This window comes from Momordica charantia (genome assembly GCF_013281855.1).
Source record: "Momordica charantia cultivar OHB3-1 chromosome 10 unlocalized genomic scaffold, Mcharantia_2.0 BLBB01000010.1, whole genome shotgun sequence".
Classification (NCBI taxonomy): Eukaryota; Viridiplantae; Streptophyta; class Magnoliopsida; order Cucurbitales; family Cucurbitaceae; genus Momordica; species Momordica charantia.
The window spans coordinates 2,007,903-2,031,770 of NW_028275158.1; the positions used below are offsets into that span (position 1 = coordinate 2,007,903).

Genomic DNA, 23,868 nt, shown 5'->3' on the forward strand with positions numbered 1-23,868 from the left:
TTATTATTTTCTTTAAAATATTATCGTATCTTTCTAATTTTATTTGTTCCCATTTAAATTTAAAGACACGATTGAACTCCAAAGTTTATTGATTCTCCTTTTTTTTTTTATTCGTGTTTTTTAAACATTGGTTATCTACCAATATTTTTTCTTCATTCTCAAATCTAATTTCAAACACCTTTTTGAAAATTATAGTCTATTTATTCTTTTAATTCCTATATGTGTTTTATATAGATTATTGGGGCACTTTTCAATTAATTAAAATTTATTAAACCAATTTATGTAGTTTGTCTTTACAGGTTGAATTTCAATGGTTGGGGATAAAGAGTTTTACCGTGATATTTTCTTAATAACTCATCATTTTACAACTCGTTATTTAACCTATGTTTTCTTTCAGATTGTACTCGAAATTCAAGCGTTACATATCGTTTTGTACGTATATGTAGTGTGTTTATAAATAATTTTGTATATACACCAAGTTTACAAAATATAATGTTTATAATGGATTTAAGAATAGTTATGTTGTAAAATATTATTGTTTTATTTTGTAAGCAGTACGAATTTGTTAGTCAAAGTGAAGGAGTTGGTTATGCACTATGTAGCTAATCAGGATATGTAGGCGTGTTCTAGGACTAATAGGTATTTTGAGATGGATTGTGTCATTTATATACTTGATATACTATTTATCTCTACTTCTTTTTATTGTGTTCAGTTTTTTCTTATTGAATTGTGTTGAGTTGTTGACCTATTTTAAATTAAATATCTATCTTTTATACCTAAAATGCATGTCTTATATATATTGCTATGTAACTTATATACATGATATTTGTTAGGTTACTAAATGAATCAATAATATTGATATGATTACAAGTGTTGATATATCTTGTTACATTGATATATAGGATTTGCGGTGTTACTAAATGTCTTATATACACTACATTTAAATAACATTTTATAAATTTGGAGAAAAAATTATAAAAATTGAACAGATTATGTACAAATCTCTCTCTCCCTCTCCAAACTTAGGCCCAAGCCCAATAGCTAAAGCCCAGCCCACAATCCAACCCGATAAGTTCCTATGCGGCGCTCCACTCCCAGTCCCATTGATCAGGAGCACAGAGCGAAGGAGCGGACTGGATATGGCATCTATTGCTCTGTCACCTTCCACTAGACTGCAGCAAATTCAACTTTCCCGTTCCAGCTTTCGCGGAAGCCCACTGCCTCCATCCGCCATTTCTCTCAGCTCAAACAAACAGGTTTGCTTCAATTTTACTTCTACCGTATAGTTTAGTTTACTCCGTTTGGATCGCCACCAAATTGCAATTGAACAACGGCGAGTCCCTAAATTTGTCCCCCTTGTTTATATATATTTCAATTTTCTCCCTGTGCATTTGATCTACTTTTTCTTATGTTGTGTTTGTCAATTGCTGTTGCTGTTATTTGCTCATTCTGTGAGTTCGAGTCTAGTGTGCTTTGACAGAACATCATTTGGATGCAATTCGGTGGTTCAATGGGCAATACTACGATAAGCGTTAAAACACGTTGATAGGTTGGAGTATATATATATATATTTTGATATATGAGAGTCAGCTTGGCTAAGGCCTGTACCCGAAAGACATCAAGGATTTTTTATATTAAGTTTGGTTAACGGTTCGAATTTGAGAATTTTAAGCCAATATGACTAGAAACTCTAAGCCCTTGCCAATTGAGGTGTCATCTAACTACACGGGCAAAAGGGTACAGCACGAGGACTTTCCAAGTGCTCATATTTTGCCATCTAACTGGGATCCATTATCTAACAGAAAACCTCACCTCACCTCCCCACTGCTCTCTTCCTCGGCCTCTCTGTCTGTCTAGAATATGCCTTTCCAATTGGGGGCTATCATTGTCACTCACTATTAATATTACTTGAGGAGGAAACGACATGGTAAAGATTTGAACGAAGCGTTAATGTCATGTTAAAACATTGGTAAACTTAAGAGGTTTAAACTGATAGATCAGATATGTAATACTAACCCAAATAGTAATTTAACATGTACCAGATAGAGTTAAAACTCTACAATTTATTTAGTGTGTTTGATTTATGTTGTTTACATGTTAGTTCTTGTGCAGTTTTAACTTCTATCTGTCGCTATCAGCTTAATATTTTCGATATAGTGTTTACTTGATGCTATTGACTCGAAAAGTTCTGAAACTACCTTTAATTTAAGTCCATTTGATGGTATATATGCAAGCGTGATTGAACTAATTTCTAACTTTGTTTTATGTGTGTGTGCAACAGAAACAACATGTTTCAAAGACTCGTGTCACCAAAATCACTGCGAAGTTTGACCTGAAGCCTCCTCCTTATCCTCTGGTATGTCTGTAATATCGTTTGGTTCATCAATTTATAAGCTCTTTAATTTCTAGAACATATAGTAGCTGTAGATGTTTAATGGCTTTCAGCCTTATACTAGCTGCTGTTTCTTTAATTATGTTCTTGAGCTTCAATTGGATTCTAGTTCTACTTCAGCATAATGTCCTTAGAGATGCCTTTTTCAAGTCTCAAGTTTTGGGTAAAACTTGATCTTGTTATTACAACTTTTAAGACCCCATTTATTTCTATTTATATATATAAATGATTAAAAATTCACCCCTAACCCAATAGCTTAAGCTTAAGCTTTCAGTTGCACAAATTAACATATTATTATAAAGAACCCTATAAGACAAACTCATAGTCTCATACACTATTTTGTTTTTATAAAAATGCCTAAAAAGTACGCTTTGAAGATCCTTCACTGTACATTTTTGGCGTGATATGAACTTAGAAAGAGGACTGCCTCACGCTTTTACAAACTGTGCTTTCACAGGATGCTCTGGAACCACATATGAGTCGTTCAACCCTCGAATATCATTGGGGAAAACACCACAGAGCTTATGTGGACAACCTGAACAAACAGATAGAAGGAACTGAGCTGGATGAATTGTCACTGGAAGATATCATACTTAGAACATATAACAAAGGCGATATCCGTCCACAATTCAACAATGCAGCACAGGTACCCCATCCGCATATTCGCGATTATCCTTCTAATTGGTTTTTGACAAGATAGTAGTTTTACAAGTATTGTAGTTTGATGGTTGATATTATTTTCTCGTTTAAACCTTATTTTAGTCCGTGAACTTTCATATCTATTTTTATTTTGTTCCTTTTCAAGCATTATGTTTTAGTTCTTGAAATTTGCATCAAAGAACATTCTGATCCTTGGCTCCTGGCCACTTATGGGCACATCTTTTGTTTATTTAGTTGATGAATAGATGCCTATATAAACCATTGTTTAAACCTCCCTCATTTCAAGAATTACATTACATCGAAGTTCTGTGACACCATCGTTACTGCAAATTGTAGATCTGGAACCATGATTTTCTGTGGGAGTCCATCAAACCTGGGGGAGGGGGAAAGCCAACAGGAGAACTTCTAGAACTGATTGAAAGAGACTTTGGTTCTTTTGAAAAATTCATGGAAGAATTCAAGTCTGCTGCAGCAACGCAGTTTGGTTCTGGTTGGGCTTGGCTTGCCTGTGAGTCATATTACTTGGTCTCTTTTCCCTCATACTTGTGTTTTAATATTTATTTTGCTTCAAATTAAGCTAAACTGCTTATTATTTTCTCTTTTTTAGATAAGGATAACACTCTTGACCATCCACGTCCAACAGAGAAGGACAAAAAGCTTGTAATTCTGAAGAGCCCTAATGCTGTCAACCCACTCGTTTGGGACTATGCTGTGAGTATCACATCATTTTTTATCCGTCACAAATAATCAAAGAGTTGATAATTAATCGCCAGCTTGAGTATATCTTAACTGCTTAAGGTATATATCCTCGACCACGAAGTCGGAGGTTTGAATCTCCACTCCTGCATATTGTTGAATTAATAAAAAAAGAAGTTCTAATCAAAGGTCCAAACGATCTCACAAATAATCCAGCTAAAGTAACAGGGAGAATTAGACCTAATTCAATTGAAATTGAAAATCTATCTACCCAGAATCTCGGGGGTGTGGTCTTAATTGGCCCTTAAAATAACAATTAGCATAATAAAGCCAAGAGAAATTTTGCTACATAGCATAAACTTTATATATATTTTAAAAAATGTCACTAACTTTTCATTTTTAAATATAGCTTAGGTATGACCTTTCTTGATGTGTTTTATATTATATTTGAGGATAAATAGTGACGATTCCATTTAATGTAGAATTTCGGTGCTCCTATAATTAATAATATGATGGGTTTTTTATTTTTAATTCATTTTATATTTCTTTGCAGCCACTCCTTACTATTGACGTTTGGGAGGTAATGGATTATATACATGATTCTTTTCTTCTGTTTTTTCTTTTTTCTTCATTGATTGCTAATATTGTGCTATTTGGATTTGATCTTAACAGCATGCTTATTACCTCGACTTCCAGGTTAGACTTAACCTTATGACTTATATATCTTCCTCTTCTTTTCTCGATCCTTAACTCAGACTGCCCTTCCTTAGTAATATCATTGATGTCATTCTTCTTGCAGAATCGGCGACCCGATTATATATCAACCTTTGTTTCGAACCTCATATCGTGGGAAGCAGCAGACTTGAGGCTGGAGAAAGCCAAGGCTCAAGCTGCTGAAAGAGCAAAGGAAAAAGAGAAGAAAAAGGAGAAGAAAAAATCCGAAGGTGGTGACGGTGAGGTGTACGTCGACAGCAGTTCGAGCGAGTCGGATTCGGATTCTGACTAAAAATGGCTCTCTGGTTTACAGTGTTCATAAAGGTGCACAACATATTTCCCTATCTCTCCATGTTTGGTTGCTCTTTCCTTTGCATCCATCACACTGTTACTGTTGATTCTGTGCTCTGAGTTTTGTTGTAATTTCAAATTTGTAGCTGTGATCAGTTTGTAGACTTTTTGAGTTGGCTGCAAAGTGAGGAAAGAGTGTGTAATTTTGTAGCTTTTTAGAGAATAAATAACTTTTACTTCCATAATCTGCATATAACGTTATGTTATGTTCTTCATTCTGGGGAGTGGGGAGAATGTTCAATAAATATATTTTTATTTTACCTCCTAACTTTTTTTTTTTTATATAATATATACTATGTTTTAGTATTTGAGCTCTCAAATCTTGGGTTTCAATTTCGGATATGGAGTTATTTTAGTATTTATCGTTATTTTTTCATTAATTATTTAACAAAACAAAATCTTAAAATTGTGCACCATCAGTTATAACTTTTAATCTTAAACTTGCTTGTGCAATTATATTTATCGCTTGATAAAAATATTTTATAAAAATGACATAAATATAGTAATCTTTACATCACTAATGTAATATATAGTTCATGTATGTTATATTGGATATGCTAGTTGTCTAACTTATCGATTTGTATTTTTTTCTTCGTGTAAAGAATTTGTAAATCTGACAACCTTACCCCTCGTTATATTTTCAATTCAAAGTATGACATCACATGTGTGGAATTAACTTTAATAAAAATTATTATTTTATAAAAAAATAGGAATACGGGTCAATATATCTAACTTTCAAATATCACAAACGAAAAGGGACAAGAAATTTACCAAATAAAAGTTGATTAGAAATATTCTACGGTGACCACTTAATATGTTTTTTTTTAATGTAGTGGGATCAACTGATCGTCTTTGTAAAATTTGTCGTGTTTGGGATATGAAAAAAAAATGATTAAAAATAGTCATGAGAAAAACATTTGCAATTAAATTAGAAACACTTACCTAACCCAACTTGTGAAGCCACCGGTGGTGTTATTATATAAAAAAGAAAGTGCATTGCTTCTTTAGTGGGACCAATAAGAGAATGGGGTTTGACCAGTCAGAGCCAACCAACCATTTTTTATAAATTGATATTTTGTTAATGTTAAATTCTTTACTTCACTCTACTCCATTAAAAAACTTAACTAGGATCAGATAAAATTTAAACAAATAAAATATTGGTTAAAAGATTTGGTTTTTGTACTTTTATTAAAGTAACAATTTAGTTCCTGAACTTTAATTTGTAACGATTTAGTCCATGTACTTTCACTAAATTAATAATTTAGTCCTTGAACTTTAGTTTATAATGATTTAGTCCATGTAACTTAAAATTTGTAACAATTTAGTCCCTATCGTAACAAAATTGATTAAAATTGAGTGTCAAATTTTAACATATAACAATTCAATCTTTCTAATTTATAAATATATTTGGTCCTTCTTTGGTCTATCAATCTATATATGTAAGAAACTTAAAAAAAAAGTTTCACGATAAGGACGAGGACTAAATTGTTACCAATTTGAAAGTATATGGGTTAAATCGTTATAAACTAAAGTTCGAGGACTAAATTGTTACTTTAACAAAAGTACAGGGACCAAAAGTATTTTTTAACCTAAAATATTGAAGAATCGTAGTGGGTGAAAAATAGTTTTTGTATGTAAATATAGCATAATGAATAAGATTTCACAAGTATTACAAATTTTTTGCGGGCTTAATCGTGTTGATGAGTTTTTTTGGAAAATCATATTACATTTTAATTTTCTTTTACTTGGTTGTAAAATTGTTATTATTTTGTCTCGGATTGCTCCTACTCCTAAAATATTGTTACAACCATACTTCATATATTATTTATTTAATAAGATACCTCTCTCACATTTTTCTTTCATTCAATGCCCCTTTTTGACTTCTACATTGTTCTTGCCACTTTGACTTTGTTTATGATATTTAGAAATTAATAGGCTCTCTAAATGAACATGCAACCACATCTATCTATATATATATATATTTTCAGTAACTAGTCTGTATTTTCTAATTCACTCAGATAAATTAATATTTTATATTGAAAAATGATGGATTACAAAAATGATATTTCAAAGTGAAAACAGAAAATTTTATAACTTGTAAATAAAAAAATTAAGATTGGTTTATCAAAAAAACTAAAGGAACAAAAGAACAAAAATCACAAACTATGAAATAAACCTTCGTTAATGTCTGCTCCTGTTGAGATCATAGATTCAACGTCTTCATATCCCACATCTATTGTATTAAAGAAAACATAAATTATGATAATTATTGGATTGACAATTTTAATTTTAATGGATACATCAGCATAACTCAACGCAATTAAAGTCAACCTAACTACCTAAGCATATATCAATTAGTTAAGACATATATTGTCGATCAAAATATCGAATCAGTAACTATAAATTATTATCGACAATTCAAACTTCTTCCACCATAATCATAACGTTATACCTATACACTATGAGTTGTTATAAATGAAACCTTAGCCTGTAGGAGCATTTTTTTCTAACAAAAAAATAATAATAATAAATAAATTGTTAACTTTCAAGGTTTAACTTCTCAACTTTTAGAATTATGCCTAATTAAACTATGGAATTTTGTAATTTTATAATAGATTCATATAGACTTATAATATTCTATCCAACAGGCATACAAACTTTAGACTTTAAAATATACACAAAGTTTACAAACTCAATTTATAATTTAATATTTTCAAATTAAATAATATTTTAGAAATCTTAATAACTATTTTGTTTTTTAAAATAAAATTTATGACTACTATTTATAAATTTGTTATCAACTTTTTTAAAACGTTCGAAATATTTGTTTTTAAGCTAAATTTTTTAAAGAAAAACTGAAAAACATACTTTAAAAAATTGCTGGAAAACAAGCCTAATATTTTAAAACAAAGAACCCACCTTAGTTTTATTTATTTATTTTTTTTTTCTTTGTCATATTTGGCGACATTGACCAAGTCCACGGTTAAGAAATCTTTTTTACTTGATTAAAAAACGCGAGAACTAGCGAACGAGCCCACGCGCTTATAATTGAAGTCAACGTCATTTCCACTCTCTCTCCTAATCAGCTTTCTGTCTCTTCTCTCCCCCTTCTTCAAATTCCAACCTCTTCTTCTTCTCTCCCAACGCTCGATCTAATTACAGATCGACAATTCCTCCACCATTTCCTCTCTCTATAAATTCTCTCACTTCCTATTACTCAGCAGAAGCTGCATTTCAACGGCCACGATGATTCTGATCAACTGCTCCCACTGCCGCACGCCACTTCAGCTGCCACCTGGCGCCAGCTCGATCCGATGTGCCATCTGCCGTGGCATCACTTTCGTCGCCGACCCCCGCAGCTTCCCTCCTCCGCCGGCGCCGGCGCCTTACTTTCCCGGCCACCACCACCCGTACCCGCCGCCGCCGTTCCCCGCCGTCCACGGCCGCAAACGGGCGGTGATTTGCGGTATATCGTACAAAAACACCGAACACGAACTTCAAGGCTGTATTAATGATGCCAAGTGTATGAAATATTTGCTGGTCAACCGATTTAACTTCCCCGATTCCTCCATTCTTATGCTCACTGGTAATTTCTTCTTCTGATCTCCATTTAATTAATTACTTTTTCGTCTTTAATTATTATTTTTTTTCTTTGGACATGTGTTCGATCCTTTGATTATGGTTCTGATTATAAATTGATAATTTTTTTTGTTTGTTATTTAGTTTGGGATATTTGATTAATGGCTATTTTGGAAGTTAATTGAGTGATTGTTTTAGATATGGAATTGATGGAGCAGTTTAAAAATTAGAAAATGGGAACTACCCATGATTTTTTTTCTTACTAGTTTGGTCTCTGTTTTTGTTACGAGGGAGGGGTGTTTTTGTAATTAAGTGGTTTCGAGTTCAAGTTCCTTACCATTGATAGTTTACTTGTTAGGTTTTGTACTAGTTAAATAATTATTCGAGTTAATGTTTAGAATGCATTGAAAAGAAAAAAAATTTAATCCATCAATTTAAATTTTTTGGAATTTGAGTTTTGTGGGCCTGTTAATAATTTTGAATCTACACGATGAAGTGACTAATAAGAACATGTGATAGATTTTTCAGGATTAAACAATACATTTTAAGAAATTATGATTAGATAAGAAAGTGTTCTGTCATTGTTTGCTACAATTGCAGACAATTGAACAATCATGGGCCTCTTTTGACTAATTAAAAGCATTTTTTAACATTTGTAATGATAAAAAAAAAAGTTTGAGCAACTCTAAAAACAGATTAAAAAAAAAAAAACCCTGAAGAGGAAGCATTTAATTAATTTTCATCTCTGAAGATGAAGCATTTAATTAATTTTCATCTAAAATTATTACAAAAGGAATTTTTTCAAAAGGCATCACACTTCAAATGCTAACCGGAAAGTAAGACTTTTTTCTCCCGCTTACATATCTTAACTCGAACTCTTGTCTCAACTGAACGATAAATAATCTAACGGATAATTCACAATAAACATTGATTGACAACTTATGATATGAAGTCATTTTGCAGATGAAGAAATAGACTTCTACAAGCGTCCAACAAAGCAAAACATCAGAATGGCACTTCAATGGCTTATGCAGGGCGTTCAATCAGGAGACTCTTTGGTGTTCCATTTCTCTGGCCATGGTTTGCAGCAGAGGAACTTCACCGGTGACGAGATCGATGGCTACGACGAAACACTCTGCCCGTTGGATTACGAGACCGAGGGAATGATCATCGATGACGAGATCAACGCAACAATAGTTAGGCCTCTCCCTCATGGTGCTAAGCTCCATGCCATCATAGATTCATGCCATAGTGGGACTATGTTGGACTTGCCATTCCTCTGCAGGATGGACAGGTTAGTACTTAGTCGTCATTCGTCATTCGTCATTCGTCATATTTCTATCGACAAAACACTAATCAAAAGAAAAACATGTTTGGATGACTGTTTCAAAGAACGACATGTTTTTTTGAACAATGTAATTAGTTGTTATTTCTACACGAAATCATAAATTTGTGAAATCATAAATTTGTGAATAGTGATTATAAACATAGGAGCTCCATATTTAGGCAAAGTTTTTTTTTAATTTCTTTTTAATTATTGGCAGAAGTGGAAGGTACTTATGGGAGGACCATAGACCTCCATCAGGTGTATATAAAGGAACAAATGGTGGAGAAGTGATCTCTTTTAGTGGCTGTGATGATGACCAAACAGCTGCAGATACTCAAGTAAATTCTCAAACTCTTTTGCTATTTATTCAACCTTAATTAATCCGAATGTTTCATGAAAAAAAGATACTAGAGTATAATCGGGTCGGTGCTCGATTTTTAGCTAAATCATAGCTACCAAACTAACTAAACAGGCTAGCCAGCGTAGGAAGTGACATGACTAAAATAGAATTAATAAACCAAACTATCTAATCATAATTAATCAAATTGGTCCAACTTTGTATTAAAAGAAAATAAAATTGGTCGAACAACTAAGAACATGTTTGGGAGTAATTTTGACATAGCAAAAACCATTTTGGCTATTTTCTAAAATCATTTGTATTTTATTATAAAAAAAATCACTTTTGTCATTGCCAAAATCACTCTCATTCAAAACCTACCTATGATGAGATCAAATTATTCCATTTTGAAATTAGAGTGGAGAAAAGAGAAGTAAACTTTTGCAACACAAGATTATATAAGACCATTGCCAAGTGATTAGAAAAAATTATATGGAATGGTTTAGAGGAGGAAATTAACTAAGATGACGCTTCATGTGGACAGGCTATGTCAAAGGTTACTACCACGGGTGCCATGACATTTTCCTTCATCAAAGCCATTGAAAGTGGACGAGCTACAACATATGGCGACATGTTAAATTCAATGAGGTCAACCATTCGAAATACTGATGTTAGTTCTGGAGGTGATATTGTCACAAATCTCATCACCATGCTTTTAACAGGAGGAAGTCTTTCAGGAAGACTCAAACAGGTATACCTTTTACTATAATTCTAAATTAAAAGATTTGGGGTAGAATTGAAGATATTTAAATGAAAAAAGGGGAAAAAGCCATCAACTCCTAATTAAAATGTTAATCCAATTCGTCCACTCGACTCTCTTTAGCATATCCTACATTTTTTGGAGATGTTTTAGCCTTTAGGAGGGGAAAAAAAGAAAAAGATAAAAATAATTAGCCATAAAACTTGATTTTTTAAAAACTGGTTTTTAGAAAAAAAGAAAACAGTAAAGAAAGAAAGGAAAATAAACAAAACTTCAAAAAAAATATAAAAATATAAAAAAATATATATAAAAACTCATTAAAAGGCGAATACACAAATAAATTCAAACAAGACTCTTTAATATCCGATGTACTTCTTACTTTCAAAATATTAGATTATAATGGAAAAAAGTAGAATCTTACTTATATATTTATTTATTTTACTGCAGGAACCTCAATTGACTGCCCATACAACATTCGATGTGTATAGAAAACCATTCTCGATATAACATAAAATTAACAAAAGTGAGTAAAGAAGAGTTTGAAGTTATGATCGTGATTAGAAAGTCAATGTCGAACTACTTGAGCGATATTCAAGTTGACTACTTTCTTTCTTATTTGGAGTCAATACAATATCATGTATTTACAGGTTTTTTGATTACATTTTGCTAATACAAAAGAAATATATTGTTACCATTGAAATTATATCATCCTCTTTGCTAATGATTATCATGAGTAATCATTTACTTAATAAGTTTTTTTTTTTAAGTACAACATATTAGGGTGGGAGTTCGAACTCCTAATCTGTTGGTTGAAGATATGTGTCTTTTACTGTTCGTTTTGGTATCTAATATGTTTGAATAATGTGTAAACTTTGGTCATCTTTTCTCTAAATAGAGGCATCAACTGTTGGGTTTCATCAAACGATGAAATTTACTATATTGCACCACAGTACCTCAAATTAAGGAGAACTATTCAAATCATTTCTTGGCCTACTAATTGTTTAAGAGTCTTTTTTGATGCGTTAGTATGTAGTAAAACTAATAATTAATAAAATAAATAGTGTCCTTCAATGAAATGGTTTGAAGGGTATATCTGGGATGTAAATCCTCTATGAAATGATAGATCAATGATTTAAATCGAATAACTTAAATTTAATAATTTATATCAATGATAATAATGGATATTATAAAAGTAAAGAGGTGTAAATTGAATTGATATTTGAGGGAAATAATATAGTGATTAAGTTTTCAATTTTAAAACAAGTATATATATATATTAATACGAAATATATGTAAATTAGTGCTGAACTATACTCGCTTAGACCAATTTAAGTGAATAGATCCATAAACAAAATCATATAGAGTTCACTTGCTTATCCATGTATACGTTTTGATTACAACAAAATATTACTTAAAAAAACTTAATTTTTTTCGCAAGTTATAGGGACTAAATAACTAAAAAAGTACAATAAGAAAACGTTATATTAGCCAAAGGATCAGACCAAAAACGTGTTCAAATAAAAACTCTATATTGCTAACTGTTATTAAATTATAGCAAATACAATACAATTAGCAAAAGTATTAATAATTTTTAAAAGTTTTACGTTTCAAATCTCTACCTTATTAAAGGAGGAACAATTTTTAAAATTTTTTCTTTTTTTGTGCTCAAGTTGACGGAGAGAATTTAATAACATTAAATGCTTTTTTTAGTAGAACAAGTTGCTGATGAAAGATTCAAACTCATGACTTTTTAGTAAGAAACATGTGTTAATTATCGCACAGTTAAACTGAATAATATTTAATGATTCAGGGGAAGAGAGGAAAAGGGCAAGAAGATATTAGATTTTTTTTTAGACTTCATAAACACTTCTTAAATGAATTAATTAATAATAAAAACGAATAATCGGACCATTAAGATTAGCTAAAACATTGTCTACAACAAATTCTCTCAAAATATGCCATCTCCCTAATAATTGATAATATACGGCCCAGCCCAGTCAGATTTAAAGATTGGGCCAGCCCAAGTATGGGATTAACCTAGGGTTTCTACAAATATATGAGGGTTCCCGCTAGACGCGAGACAGTGGCTGGAAGTCGAAGAGAAAGGTCACTCTGCTCCGCCGCGTTGTAAGTTTTCGTCGCCTCCAATTTCTTCATATCTCTGATCAGCTTCGCCGTTTCTTTCTGAATGAATGTGGATATACAAATGGTTGCGCATCACTGTATTTCGATCAGCGTTGTGAATATTTTGGATACAAATTGTGGTGCAACCGCTTTTCTGCTTCTCGGATAGCGATTTCGTTGATTTTTTGCAAGTTCATCTTGATTCTCTTTCTGCAACTGGGATCCATGATTCAAGTATTTTTCTTAACATTTTAATCTCTTGTGAAAATTTTCTCGATAGTCGATGTGCCATGTATCTTCGAGATTTTTTTTTAATCAGGCGGCTGATTTATTTATGTGTTGTTTCTGTTGAGCATTTTCATTGCAGTAATCATATTCATGTCTTTCTTTTTTGAGTGTCTGTTTTGAGTTTTTGGATTTCCACTTCTCTCTCGTTTTAAGGTTTTATACCTCTCTTTCCTTTTGCTTTCTACTACTGTTTGTCAATAAGTTTTTACCGTTGCTTTGCTGGATTAGAAAAGGCTCCTGGTTCTGATTTATGCTGTGTTGAAAAGATCGTAAAAAGCTTTTTATTTTCCTCCCAATGTCTAATGTATCTGGAAGAGTCCGAGTTTGGTTTGATGAAAATGATTTTGTTTGAGTTGTTCTGTGCTTTCTTAGTCGTTGTAGTTTTTTTTGTTGATATGTTTACTCTAAACTGTACGCATTGGAAGATACTCCAGTTTCTGTTCGATATAATATCGGTGTTTTAGCATTCTGTATGAGTGGATCCAAGTTTTGGTTCAGCTGCTGCTATTATTTTCAGGAGAACGGCATCGCTTTGAAAACCTTTTTATGAGTACTATTATTGAATTCGTTTCCACACTATCTTTTAGAAACTGTTAAAATTGGATGATATTATGATATATATATATATATATTAATTATTGAGCCAATTAGGTGAATGCCTTAGATTCCTGGCTATTCCCCTTGCATTTTTATTGATACTGCTTCTTATTTCTGGTTTGTTAGAGGTAAACAATGAAGCACAACAATGTTATCCCGAGTGGGCACTTCCGGAAGCACTGGCAGAACTATGTCAGAACCTGGTTCAATCAGCCTGCCAGGAAGACCAGAAGAAGAAATGGTCAGTGTTGTTTGTGTTTTGAATGTTTTTTAATTGGGGTCTGTTCATCTCTCCAGCTTAAAATATTGGAATCTGACTATTGACTTTGCTGAATCTACAATCAGCTCGTCAGGAGAAGGCTGTGAAGAATTTTCCCCGACCAACCGCTGGACCACTTCGACCCATTGTTCATGGGCAGACATTGAAGTACAACATGAAAGTGAGGGCCGGTAGGGGCTTTTCTCTGGAGGAGTTGAAGGTATACAGTTCTTTTTGTTTTCTTTTTCCTCTATTTTTAGTTTTTAGGCCCGAGTTGCGTGACCCCATCCTCCTTTCATTAAGATCTTTGTGGTCGGGTTCTATGGTAGCCGATAATTGTTAGTTAGTTTATTAAGATCACTCAAATCAAAATGTTATTCCTCTCTACTTTCAGCTTACAAACTGAATCTTCTACTTAGCTGTATATTTGTATGGATCCTGTTATTGTGTCACTAGGATGGTTTTATTGTCATTTAGATTAAGAATTGTGGTTCTGGATCACCTATATGGCATCTTGACCATTGTGAGTTTGCTCTCCAGGCTGCTGGTATTCCCAAGAAACTGGCACCGACAATTGGAATAGCAGTCGACCATCGCAGAAGGAACCGCTCTCTTGAAAGTCTACAAGCCAATGTGCAGAGGCTGAAGACTTACAGGGCTAAAGTGGTCGTCTTCCCAAGACGTGCCCGCAAATTCAAGGTTCGTTTATCTAATATAGTAAGGCTTTGGTTGAATGTTATCGAATGTACGTGATGCCTTATCTGAACATTCTGGTTGTAGGCTGGTGATTCTACTCCGGAGGAGTTGGCAAATGCCACCCAAGTCCAAGGACCATACCTGCCCATTGGACGTGAGAAACCAGGCGTTGAGCTTGTGAAGGTCACCGAGGACATGAAATCATTCAAGGCATACGACAAGCTACGTTTGGAGAGGACCAACGAACGACACGTTGGTGCTAGATTGAAGAGGGCAGCAGAGGCCGAGAAGGAAGAGAAGAAGTAAGCCTGCTAGAACAACTGCTTAGGGGGGTCTTTCTATTTTCCTAATTTTGGTATTTTTTTTGACCTTCTGGATTTGACATATCTTCTGGACTTGGTTAAATTTGGGAGATTAAAGTTCTTGAGTTAATGGATTCTACTGTTATTGTCGTTGGTTTTGTGTTAATCTGTACCACATTGTTGTTTATTGTTTCTTAATAGCTTTGCAATCGTTGCATATTATTTGGTAGTCGATAATACTTTTGGGCACGAAACTGCGGGTAGAATTTGCTTGTTTTGTTTTTCGTTTTTAATTTCAACAACGGGATTGAACTTTCAATTTCAAGGAGGGGAGTAATAGGGCATGGCAACGATGGGAAGGTTAGGTGTTTAGAATTCTCGTGTTTTCGTTAGTAATTTTAAAACTTTTATTAGTTGAAGAAAGGAAGTAAGTACTTAATCTCTTCATTATGCATTATCAATGTGTAGTGGGAATTGAAAAAGAATTGACAACAAAATTCACCCAATTCCTACTCCGGAGTACCGTATTCTTTTTTTCGCATTACGTTGGTTGAAAGAATATCCATACTCCTATAATATCAACAATTTTCTCCAACTCCCGGAGCAAGAGTAACGTTTGTTCTGTGCTTTAGCTTATTTTTTTCTCCGGCTTTTCTTACATTTTTGGTGACAAAAATTATCCAATTGCTCACATTTTTGTGACAAATTATCCAATTGTTTCTTTTTCCTCATTTTTTTTATAGAAGATCCAATCTAATCACAATTAGCTTATAAGCTTTTAAAAAATATAATATTAAATAAAATATTGATTTGTTTATTAGAGACGTAACGAATTAATGCCCCTTAAAATATTTTAGGATTACATTATAATTGTTGGATATTTGTTAGACAATAACGCTAATTTTTGATATCAAGTACTCATTTTACAGGTAAAGGTATTCAAAAAGGAATTCAGTTACTCACCATCTGATTGGGTAAACTGAATTATTGGAACTAATTGTAGTTATTTCAAAATCTAACTGGTTATTCGATAAAACAAAGCTCTTTTTCTTGGCAATCAATGTTTTGTTTGTCATTAGTAGATATCTGAGATTATTACATGAACAAATTCATTTTTTTACTACATATTATATATAAAATGGACAGTACTAAAAGATTTTTATGAATGAATTAGTATAAGGGTGTTAAAAAAATCCGACAACCCGATGAATACAATTAAATCTCGATATGGGTTGGGTTTTTGGTCGACCCTTAAAAAATTTGAGTCGACCAAACCCAACCTGAATACTACCTTATTTATATATTTTTTTAAATAATAAGTATATAATATTTTTTTATCTTCAATCTCAACCGTGAGTTCAATTTTAATCTCATCCTTCATTTAATTTTTAGGATTTTCTTCTCATCTTCCTCCCTCATTTCGATTTTGATATTCAAAATCAAAATTTCTCTCCTGTTGTCTCCTCACTCAAGCTCCTCTGCACCTGTTGTCGCCCACCGCACCTGCAGTTCTGTCGTCGCTCGCTGCCCGTCACCACCAATTGTCGCCCTGCAGTTCCGTCGCAAATCGCTGTCCTGCACCTGTCACAAATCACTGCCCGCTACATGGCCCTGCAGTCCAGTCGATGATCGTCGCCCGCCTGCGCAACAGCTCCAATCGCCGCCCATCACTGTTGCCATCTACGTTGCAGCAGCTTCGGGTATTTTTTTTTCCTCTTTTGCAGTTTTTTTCTTCCGCAACAGAATTTTTTTGCTTTGAAAAAAGGGCAATCCGACCCGACTCGAATTTTTTGGTTGGGTTGGGTTGGCCAGCGATTTTTAGCCCGATGGTTCCCGCATAACGCAAAGGTCCCAAAAATTAAATTTAACTCGATCCAACTAAACCCATAACACCCTAAGTGAGAAGAGGTATGTCGTATATACAAAAACTATTGAGTATGTCCTTTACAACACCATTATGCCCCGCTACGGTTTGGTTTATCAAAATTTCTCCCAGTTTGAGAGAGAAATTCGGTTAATTAAAACTAATTCACCAGAGAAACAATTAATTGACCAAAAGAGATTACAAAAAAACCTAATTGACCAAAAGCGTTACGAAATTATAAGTTCTGTTGAGAGAGGCGAGGAGTATAAATAGGATTTAAAAGGAGATAAAATCAAACCATAGAAATTGGTGGGGAGACTGAGTCACAGAGAGTGAGAGAGGGAACGAAGTAGCAGCAGCAACAGGTAGATTACCGGACGGCGAACGGCGAACGGCGGAGTTGTACTCTTTGCAGCTTTCGTCTTCCGACTTCCAGGTTAGGGCGGCGAACTTCAACCATTTCAGCAATTCTGTAACATCTCTCTCTCTGTTTCTATGTTGCAAACTTTCTGGAATCAGCTATGAAGGAGTTTCCATTTTCATTTAAGTAAATCAAATCGTTATCCGGTGAAATCGTCTCCTTATAACTGTTCTTCTTCCTGCTTCGAGGTTACAGCCGCAGCATTATTCATCCGCTTCAGCGAATCGTTAAGCTCCCTCTCTGCTGTCGCTTTGAAATCAGCTGCGAAGGAATGACAAGAAACTGGAGGTCCATTTTCATTTTGAAGTAAATGAAATCACTGTCCGGCGGAATCGTCTTGTTACTTCCAGGTTACGGCCGCGTAGTTCAACTATTTCTGCAACTCTGTGAGCTCTCTCTCCGATGTGGCAGAGTTTTTTGGAATCAGCTGTGAAGTAATAACAAAGTATGAATCTCAACTCTTGTAGAGGACTTAATTTCAGGTTTCGGTTTATGCTATTTACTTGCAACGGTTGCTTTGCATTTTTTTGGAGAATGTTTGTTGAGTTCGGATGCATATCAACCGAAGGTGCTACGAGCTATAGAGTATGCTGATACCAGAGTATGTTTCTTTGCTCAATTGCTCAAACTTTCTGAATCATTTTTTATAATAATAAGCATCTTTATCTATTTGAATCCGCTCTCACTTTTGATATTATCGAGTATGCTGATTGAGTGAGTATGTTTCTTTGCTCAATCACTTAATCTTTCTGAGATATTTTTCTAGTAAAAGAAACTTTATCTTTCCAAATCCTCTCTCTCTCTCTCCCGATAAGAAACTTTATCTTTCTGACTATTTCTCAATAGAACTAGTTTGACTAATTTTCTGTTAAGATTTTCGACTGTTTGATGTACCATGCTCGACACGCTGTTGGTGCTGCAAGGAGAAGGCAGATTAAATTAGCATTACTCCAACGTATATGGCTTGAAACTCTGAAAGGGAGATTATCAAGAGAGATTGGCCACTATTATCTTTACATAAAGCAATTAAATTGGTGCTTATATATCAGTAATCTTGAAACTGATCATTAGACTTGAGTGATGGGTGGATTTGGTATTTATTTTCTTAGGAGGTAGTATTTCTGATGTAGAAATGAGATGTACGAGCTACGGTGCTTAGGAGATTTGTTAAAAAATTCCTAGGAGTAAAAGAAACTGTTAGTCGATTAAACCAGCTTTAAATTGTCTATGCACATGTCATTACAACGTACAGCTTATAAATGAGTGGAACAAAACTAAAACTATAATGCGGTGATGTTTTAATTGGGTTCTAATCTAACTTTTTACCTCGTCCCTTTGTCATTCACAAGCTTGTATTTTTTGTCTGCAGCATAAAGATGCAATCTGTTTTCTTGCCGAAGCCACTAATCATATCTTCAATTGGTGGAATATTTTCTGGCTTTTTGTTGCGTCCAAGTTTTATTAGAAGTGATGGAAGGTACATGTTTTACGATGCCATATCGCAGTTATTTAGGAAAAAATGCGTAAAAAAGGCCAGCAAAGCAGCTTTATATGATAAATTTATGATTAGCACGGGGCGGTATGGATGTGAAAATCAAGAAGAACCATCTAGTGACTTCTGTAACTGTTTGATTCGTGACTATTGTAAGGTTGGGAATGTTGATGCAGCCATGTCTGTTCTTGCTCATATGGAGGCTGTAGGTCTCCGTTCCTCAGTAGCATCTTATGCTTATGTGATTGAAGCTCTTGGAAATGTAGGCAGGACTTTGGAAGCTGATATCATATTTCAAGAAATGATTAGTCTTGGTTGTAAGCCAAGAGCAAGTGTCTGCAATGCATTACTAAGAGGATTTTTGAGAAAGGGCCTTTTAGATCTTGCGTCTGGGGTTCTTGTTTTAATGAGTGATTTAGATATTCAGAGAAATCAAGAAACTTACGAACTACTCCTGGATTACCATTCCAATGCTGGACGGTTGGAAGATACTTGGTCTATTATTAATGAGATGAAACTAAAAGGTTTTCAGCTGAACTCATTTGTGTATAGTAAGGTTATTGTTATATATCAGAACAATGGGATGTGGAAGAAAGCAGTGGGCATTGTCGATGAGATAAGAAAATCAGGGATTTCTATGGACATCCACATTTATAACAGCATCATAGATACATTTGGGAAATATGGTCAATTATCTGAGGCCTTAGAAGTGTTCAGAAGAATGCAACAAGATGGTGTAATTCCTGACATAACAACTTGGAATTCACTGATCCAATGGAACTTTAAAGCTGGGAATCTTGCTACCGCCCTTGAGTTATTCACTGAGATGCAAGAACAGGGGATGCATCCAGATCCTAAGATCTTCATTACTCTAATTAGCTCCTTGGGTGAGCAGGGAAAGTGGGATGTGATAAAGAAGAATCTTGATAGTATGAAACTCAGAGGACATAAGAATAGTGGCCTAGTTTATGAAATCCTAGTTGATATTTATGGGCAGTACGGTCAATTTCAGGATGCTGAGAAGTGTATATCTGCTCTCAAGTATGAAGGTCTTCTACCATCAGCCAGCATTTTTTGCATTATGGCAAATGCTTATGCTCAACAGGTTTGATGCCTGTCTTTACTCATTTTTTTCCATTACGCAAGTCCTCTAGCTGCAAAGGCTAACTAAATTTTTTATAGCCATGGTTTCTTGTTAATCATACGCTTTGCATAGAGATGTTGGATGTTTTCATTTCAATAGAATAAGTAATGATGTTGGCCATGATTACTATTTAATGATATGAAAACTTTCTTTTATTATGGTAATCAAATGCACAGGGGTTGTGCGAAGAGACAGTAAAAGTGCTTCAGCTCATGGAGGAAGAAGGAATCGAACCAAATCTTGTAATGCTGAATGTACTGATCAATGCGTTTGCTGTTGCTGGTAGGCATTTAGAGGCGTTGGCCATTTATCATCATATAATTGAAGTTGTAAGTCTTGATGAGAATCATTAGATGAAGCCACATGCAATCAAATTTCCTCCCTTTTTGTATTATCAAGATAATTTTACAATTCATCCTTATTATTTTTGCCATATTGGTGAAGGGTATCAGTCCGGATGTTATTACCTACACCACCCTTATGAAGGCATTTATTCGAGCAAAGAAGTTTCGTAAGGTGCTTACTATCCTCTGACCACTTTAATTTTTCGGCTTGATGTAAACCTTTAGTTTTAGTTGCCAACTAGTTATGCGTACTTATTAACTTTCTTTAGTTCCGATGAGTTCTCTGATTTTTTTGGATGAATTTCTTCATTTATTGTCTATGCATTAACTGAATGAGATCTCGAAACCCTGCTGGTACCCTCTAAGTGTAATCATATATTGTCCAGGTCCCTGAAATATATAAAGAAATGGAAAAGGCTGGTTGCACACCAGATAGGAAGGCCAGAGAGATGTTAAAGTCCGTAACAATGGTTCTTGAACAGAGACATGGTAAGTTCCACCTTTTTGAACCCCCCCTTCTGGTCACTAAATAGTTGCACGTACTTCTCTTTTTTGCAGATTTAATATCGGTAATGTTATATTTCTTGTTGAATGTTTTTATGATATTAATATGGCCCAAATATATTTCCATTATGAGTCTTTAAGCTGTTCATATAAACTTTTCAAAGTACCTCAGCCAGAGCAGTCCTTGCATGATTGTTGTATAATTGTTCACCACTCAGCCTCTTACGCGATGGTAAATTTAGAATGTCAAGTCATAATTTGAAAATTCATATCCGGAGAGTGGTGCACAGGCATCTAACAGAACGATCCTTCTTGAAAAATGTTGCATCTTTAGATTACAAATTTTACTGACCAGTATATTATTTTAATGGACACCAAAAGGATGGTCTTAGGAAGATGTGTGGTTTTAGTGGTGAATAAAGTTCCATGCATCCGTGTAAACCTACCAAAGTGAGAGTAAATCTTGTACATGTATTGATGCCTTTATTTTGGAAATGATGCACACTCTTTTACTGTATAGATTATCAAGTAAAAACCAATTAAAAACACCAGGAGGTTATTGCATCTTCAGCCTTCTTACCTACTACTTGAGCTTTTGAGGAATCAGGAATTGATCTACAATCAACATCAAGAAAACCGATCCTAATTTTGCTGATCCTAATGCCAGGTAAAAACTGATCCTAGTGCCTTATATATACTTCATTTGCTGTATAACTCTTGGACATATCCCCATCAATTAGTATCTATTGTATGTCTTAACAGTTTCTGACTACATGAATGACAGGCCAACCTTCAATGAACCCTGGCCCTGGGGACTACTGGAATAGACAGTTGCTGGCAATAAGTTTGGAGATGCAACGAGGTCCGTACCATAATTATACCATAAATCCTTTTATTTTTCTTAATGTTGTCTGGGGATGAGAATCTTATCCTCCAAACTGGTATAAAATATTAGTATGTTTGTTCCTCAATTTTTTGCTTGAATATTAAATTAAGTGAAAATTATATTTCACCTTATCATTTGTTTTTATGGATTTTTTTTATAAAAACAATGGTCTGTAGGTAAAATGTAGATTAACAAAAAACGACAAGGCATATGCAAAGAATAACAACAATTCAAACAAAGGAAGAATAAGCAAAGTTCAATTTTACTAACATTGACTTGTCTTAGAAGTTAGTTTGTTTCTTTCTAACCAAATCGAACTTTTTGGAATCCACAATTGCCTTAGTAATCCCATCAAGGAAGATCTGGTACTTCATTATGGAAGTGGATTATGTAAAATTAAGAACTCTTAACCATTTTGCTTGGTATTATTCTTTTTTTTTTCTTTTTAAAAAACCAGAACTTTAATTAAGAAGAATGAAACAATACAAAAGAGCATAAAAAAACGGCCCAACAAAAGGGAGCCAAACTACAAAAACGGGCTCCAATATAGCAAAATCAAACCTATTGAGTAATTACAAAAGGCTTTTGACACTGAAGCTCAAAGGGAACACAAAACTGGATAAGAGCCTAAACGTCCTTCCAAAATCTTTCGTCTCCTCTAAAAGTCCTGTTATTTCTCCGAGTCCACAAGCCTCATAGAACAACAAAAAACCTGCCTGCCACAAGAACCGACCCTTGTCCTTATACAGAGTGTGATGAAGAACCTCATTTGGTATTATTCTTCTTTACCTGCATTTGGTAAGTACTCAGCAAATTTGATTTATATAGAACTTTAGGTTTGCCAGGTCAAAACTGTTAACTGAATTGCATGTTTATAAATGCATTATGACTGGTTGCCTTGAAAAATATGAAATACTTTGTATTACATATGCTTGTGTTTGTGTGTATCATCCATTCCTCAGAAAGCCTATGCAATGTATCAGAAAGTTTCGAGGCAGACGCCTTTGGTTAAAATAGGGAAAGAAAGCTTTAGGGTCCATTTGGTAATGTTCTTGTTTTTTGTTTCTCGTTTCCAATTTTATTAAGAAATCTAAATATTTGACAACTATTTATATTTCTTGTTTCTTATTTTTAAAAAAACATTCTCAAAATTGTATAGAGAATTTTGGAAACCGCAAAAACAAGTTTTTTGTTCCTATTTCTATTTTGTTCCAACATAAATAAAGATCTCGTTTTATCGTCGTGAACTTATAGGTGTCGAGGACCATGCAATTTTATTTTCTTTATTAAAAAGAAGGAAACATAAATAAGAATCGGAAACGTTACCGTACTAGATGGGCTCTTATCAGTTACATATATATTGAAAAAGTTTTATGAGCAAAATGTCATCATTTTAATAAGGTATCAGTCAGGTAAAGCAAGTGAGGTCTGATGTTGAGGTGGAGAGGAATTTTCATGCTCAGCCAGATTTGATCTTGGGCAGCCGCAAAGGTACCAAAAACTATTCTTCTCTCAATGATAAGAACCTAGCACTTCTCACCGACATTTAAATTCTCTGTGCCATTTCCTTCCATAACCATTGCATTCTTTTTATACATGGAATTTGACTTCTCCCTCTCTTTGCTACAACAAACTGAATTTTGTACCGCTAACTTGAATATAGCTCAATGGAAAACATATATTTTCGACCAAAATTCGAGTGTTTTTATCTCCCACCAAAATTGAATTTTTTACCGTTGTTTCAAATAATTATATTTTGAATCATTACGCATGTATCTTCTCTTTGGGCCCGGAACAGGCATTTTTCTTCTTCAATATTCTATCTGATCTGATTTTGAAATTCCTTAATAGTTTACTGTACTCGCTACTCTGAGTGGGTTTCTTTCTTTTTTTTTTTCTTTAATTATTTATATTATTATTGTTAATATTATAGTTTTCAAAGACTGATAGGATTCAATATTAGTACTTAAGCACAATATTTTCGGAAGATTTAGTGCTCTCATTTTTTCTATCCCACTTGTACTTATTCATTTTGAAAAATAAAATAAAATAAGGCATAAATATTTCTAGGTGTAGATAACTTCATCTTGATTTTTTATTGGTAAGTATTTTACTCCCCACAAATTCCTTC

The 23,868-nt window shown here is 33.9% G+C and overlaps 4 protein-coding genes across 5 annotated transcripts; all 4 read left to right on the forward strand.

The window, feature by feature from the left end:
* Positions 1–1,090: 1,090 nt before the first annotated feature.
* LOC111011738 (superoxide dismutase [Fe], chloroplastic) lies at positions 1,091–5,073 on the forward strand. Its single transcript, XM_022285620.2, has 8 exons — positions 1,091–1,256; positions 2,282–2,356; positions 2,850–3,038; positions 3,389–3,560; positions 3,660–3,763; positions 4,302–4,328; positions 4,421–4,444; positions 4,548–5,073. Exons 1-8 carry the CDS (start codon positions 1,140–1,142, stop codon positions 4,752–4,754), a joined length of 915 nt encoding a protein of 304 aa, XP_022141312.1. The 5' UTR covers positions 1,091–1,139; the 3' UTR covers positions 4,755–5,073.
* Positions 5,074–7,944: 2,871 nt separating this feature from the next.
* LOC111011586 (metacaspase-1) lies at positions 7,945–11,519 on the forward strand. The gene is made up of 5 exons (XM_022285421.2): positions 7,945–8,399; positions 9,356–9,686; positions 9,937–10,057; positions 10,601–10,807; positions 11,264–11,519. Exons 1-5 carry the CDS (start codon positions 8,060–8,062, stop codon positions 11,321–11,323), a joined length of 1,059 nt encoding a protein of 352 aa, XP_022141113.2. The 5' UTR covers positions 7,945–8,059; the 3' UTR covers positions 11,324–11,519.
* Positions 11,520–12,807: 1,288 nt separating this feature from the next.
* LOC111011681 (large ribosomal subunit protein eL13z) lies at positions 12,808–15,232 on the forward strand. Its single transcript, XM_022285542.2, has 5 exons — positions 12,808–12,943; positions 13,952–14,066; positions 14,171–14,304; positions 14,625–14,783; positions 14,865–15,232. The coding sequence occupies exons 2-5, from the start codon at positions 13,961–13,963 to the stop codon at positions 15,084–15,086; spliced, it is 621 nt and encodes a 206-aa protein (XP_022141234.1). The 5' UTR covers positions 12,808–12,943; positions 13,952–13,960; the 3' UTR covers positions 15,087–15,232.
* Positions 15,233–16,806: 1,574 nt separating this feature from the next.
* On the forward strand, positions 16,807–21,868 carry LOC111011454 (Tetratricopeptide repeat (TPR)-like superfamily protein). 2 transcript variants are annotated; one of them, XM_022285206.2, is made up of 8 exons: positions 16,810–17,382; positions 17,563–17,968; positions 18,737–19,964; positions 20,180–20,332; positions 20,448–20,519; positions 20,734–20,836; positions 21,372–21,518; positions 21,636–21,868. In XM_022285206.2, the coding sequence occupies exons 2-7, from the start codon at positions 17,955–17,957 to the stop codon at positions 21,392–21,394; spliced, it is 1,593 nt and encodes a 530-aa protein (XP_022140898.1). In that variant the 5' UTR covers positions 16,810–17,382; positions 17,563–17,954; the 3' UTR covers positions 21,395–21,518; positions 21,636–21,868. The 2 variants fall into 2 exon arrangements, with proteins under 2 accessions (XP_022140899.1, XP_022140898.1); XM_022285207.2 differs by lacking the exon at positions 21,636–21,868 and having other exon boundaries at positions 16,807–17,382; positions 20,180–20,285; positions 21,372–21,409.
* The last annotated feature ends 2,000 nt before the right edge of the window (positions 21,869–23,868 follow it).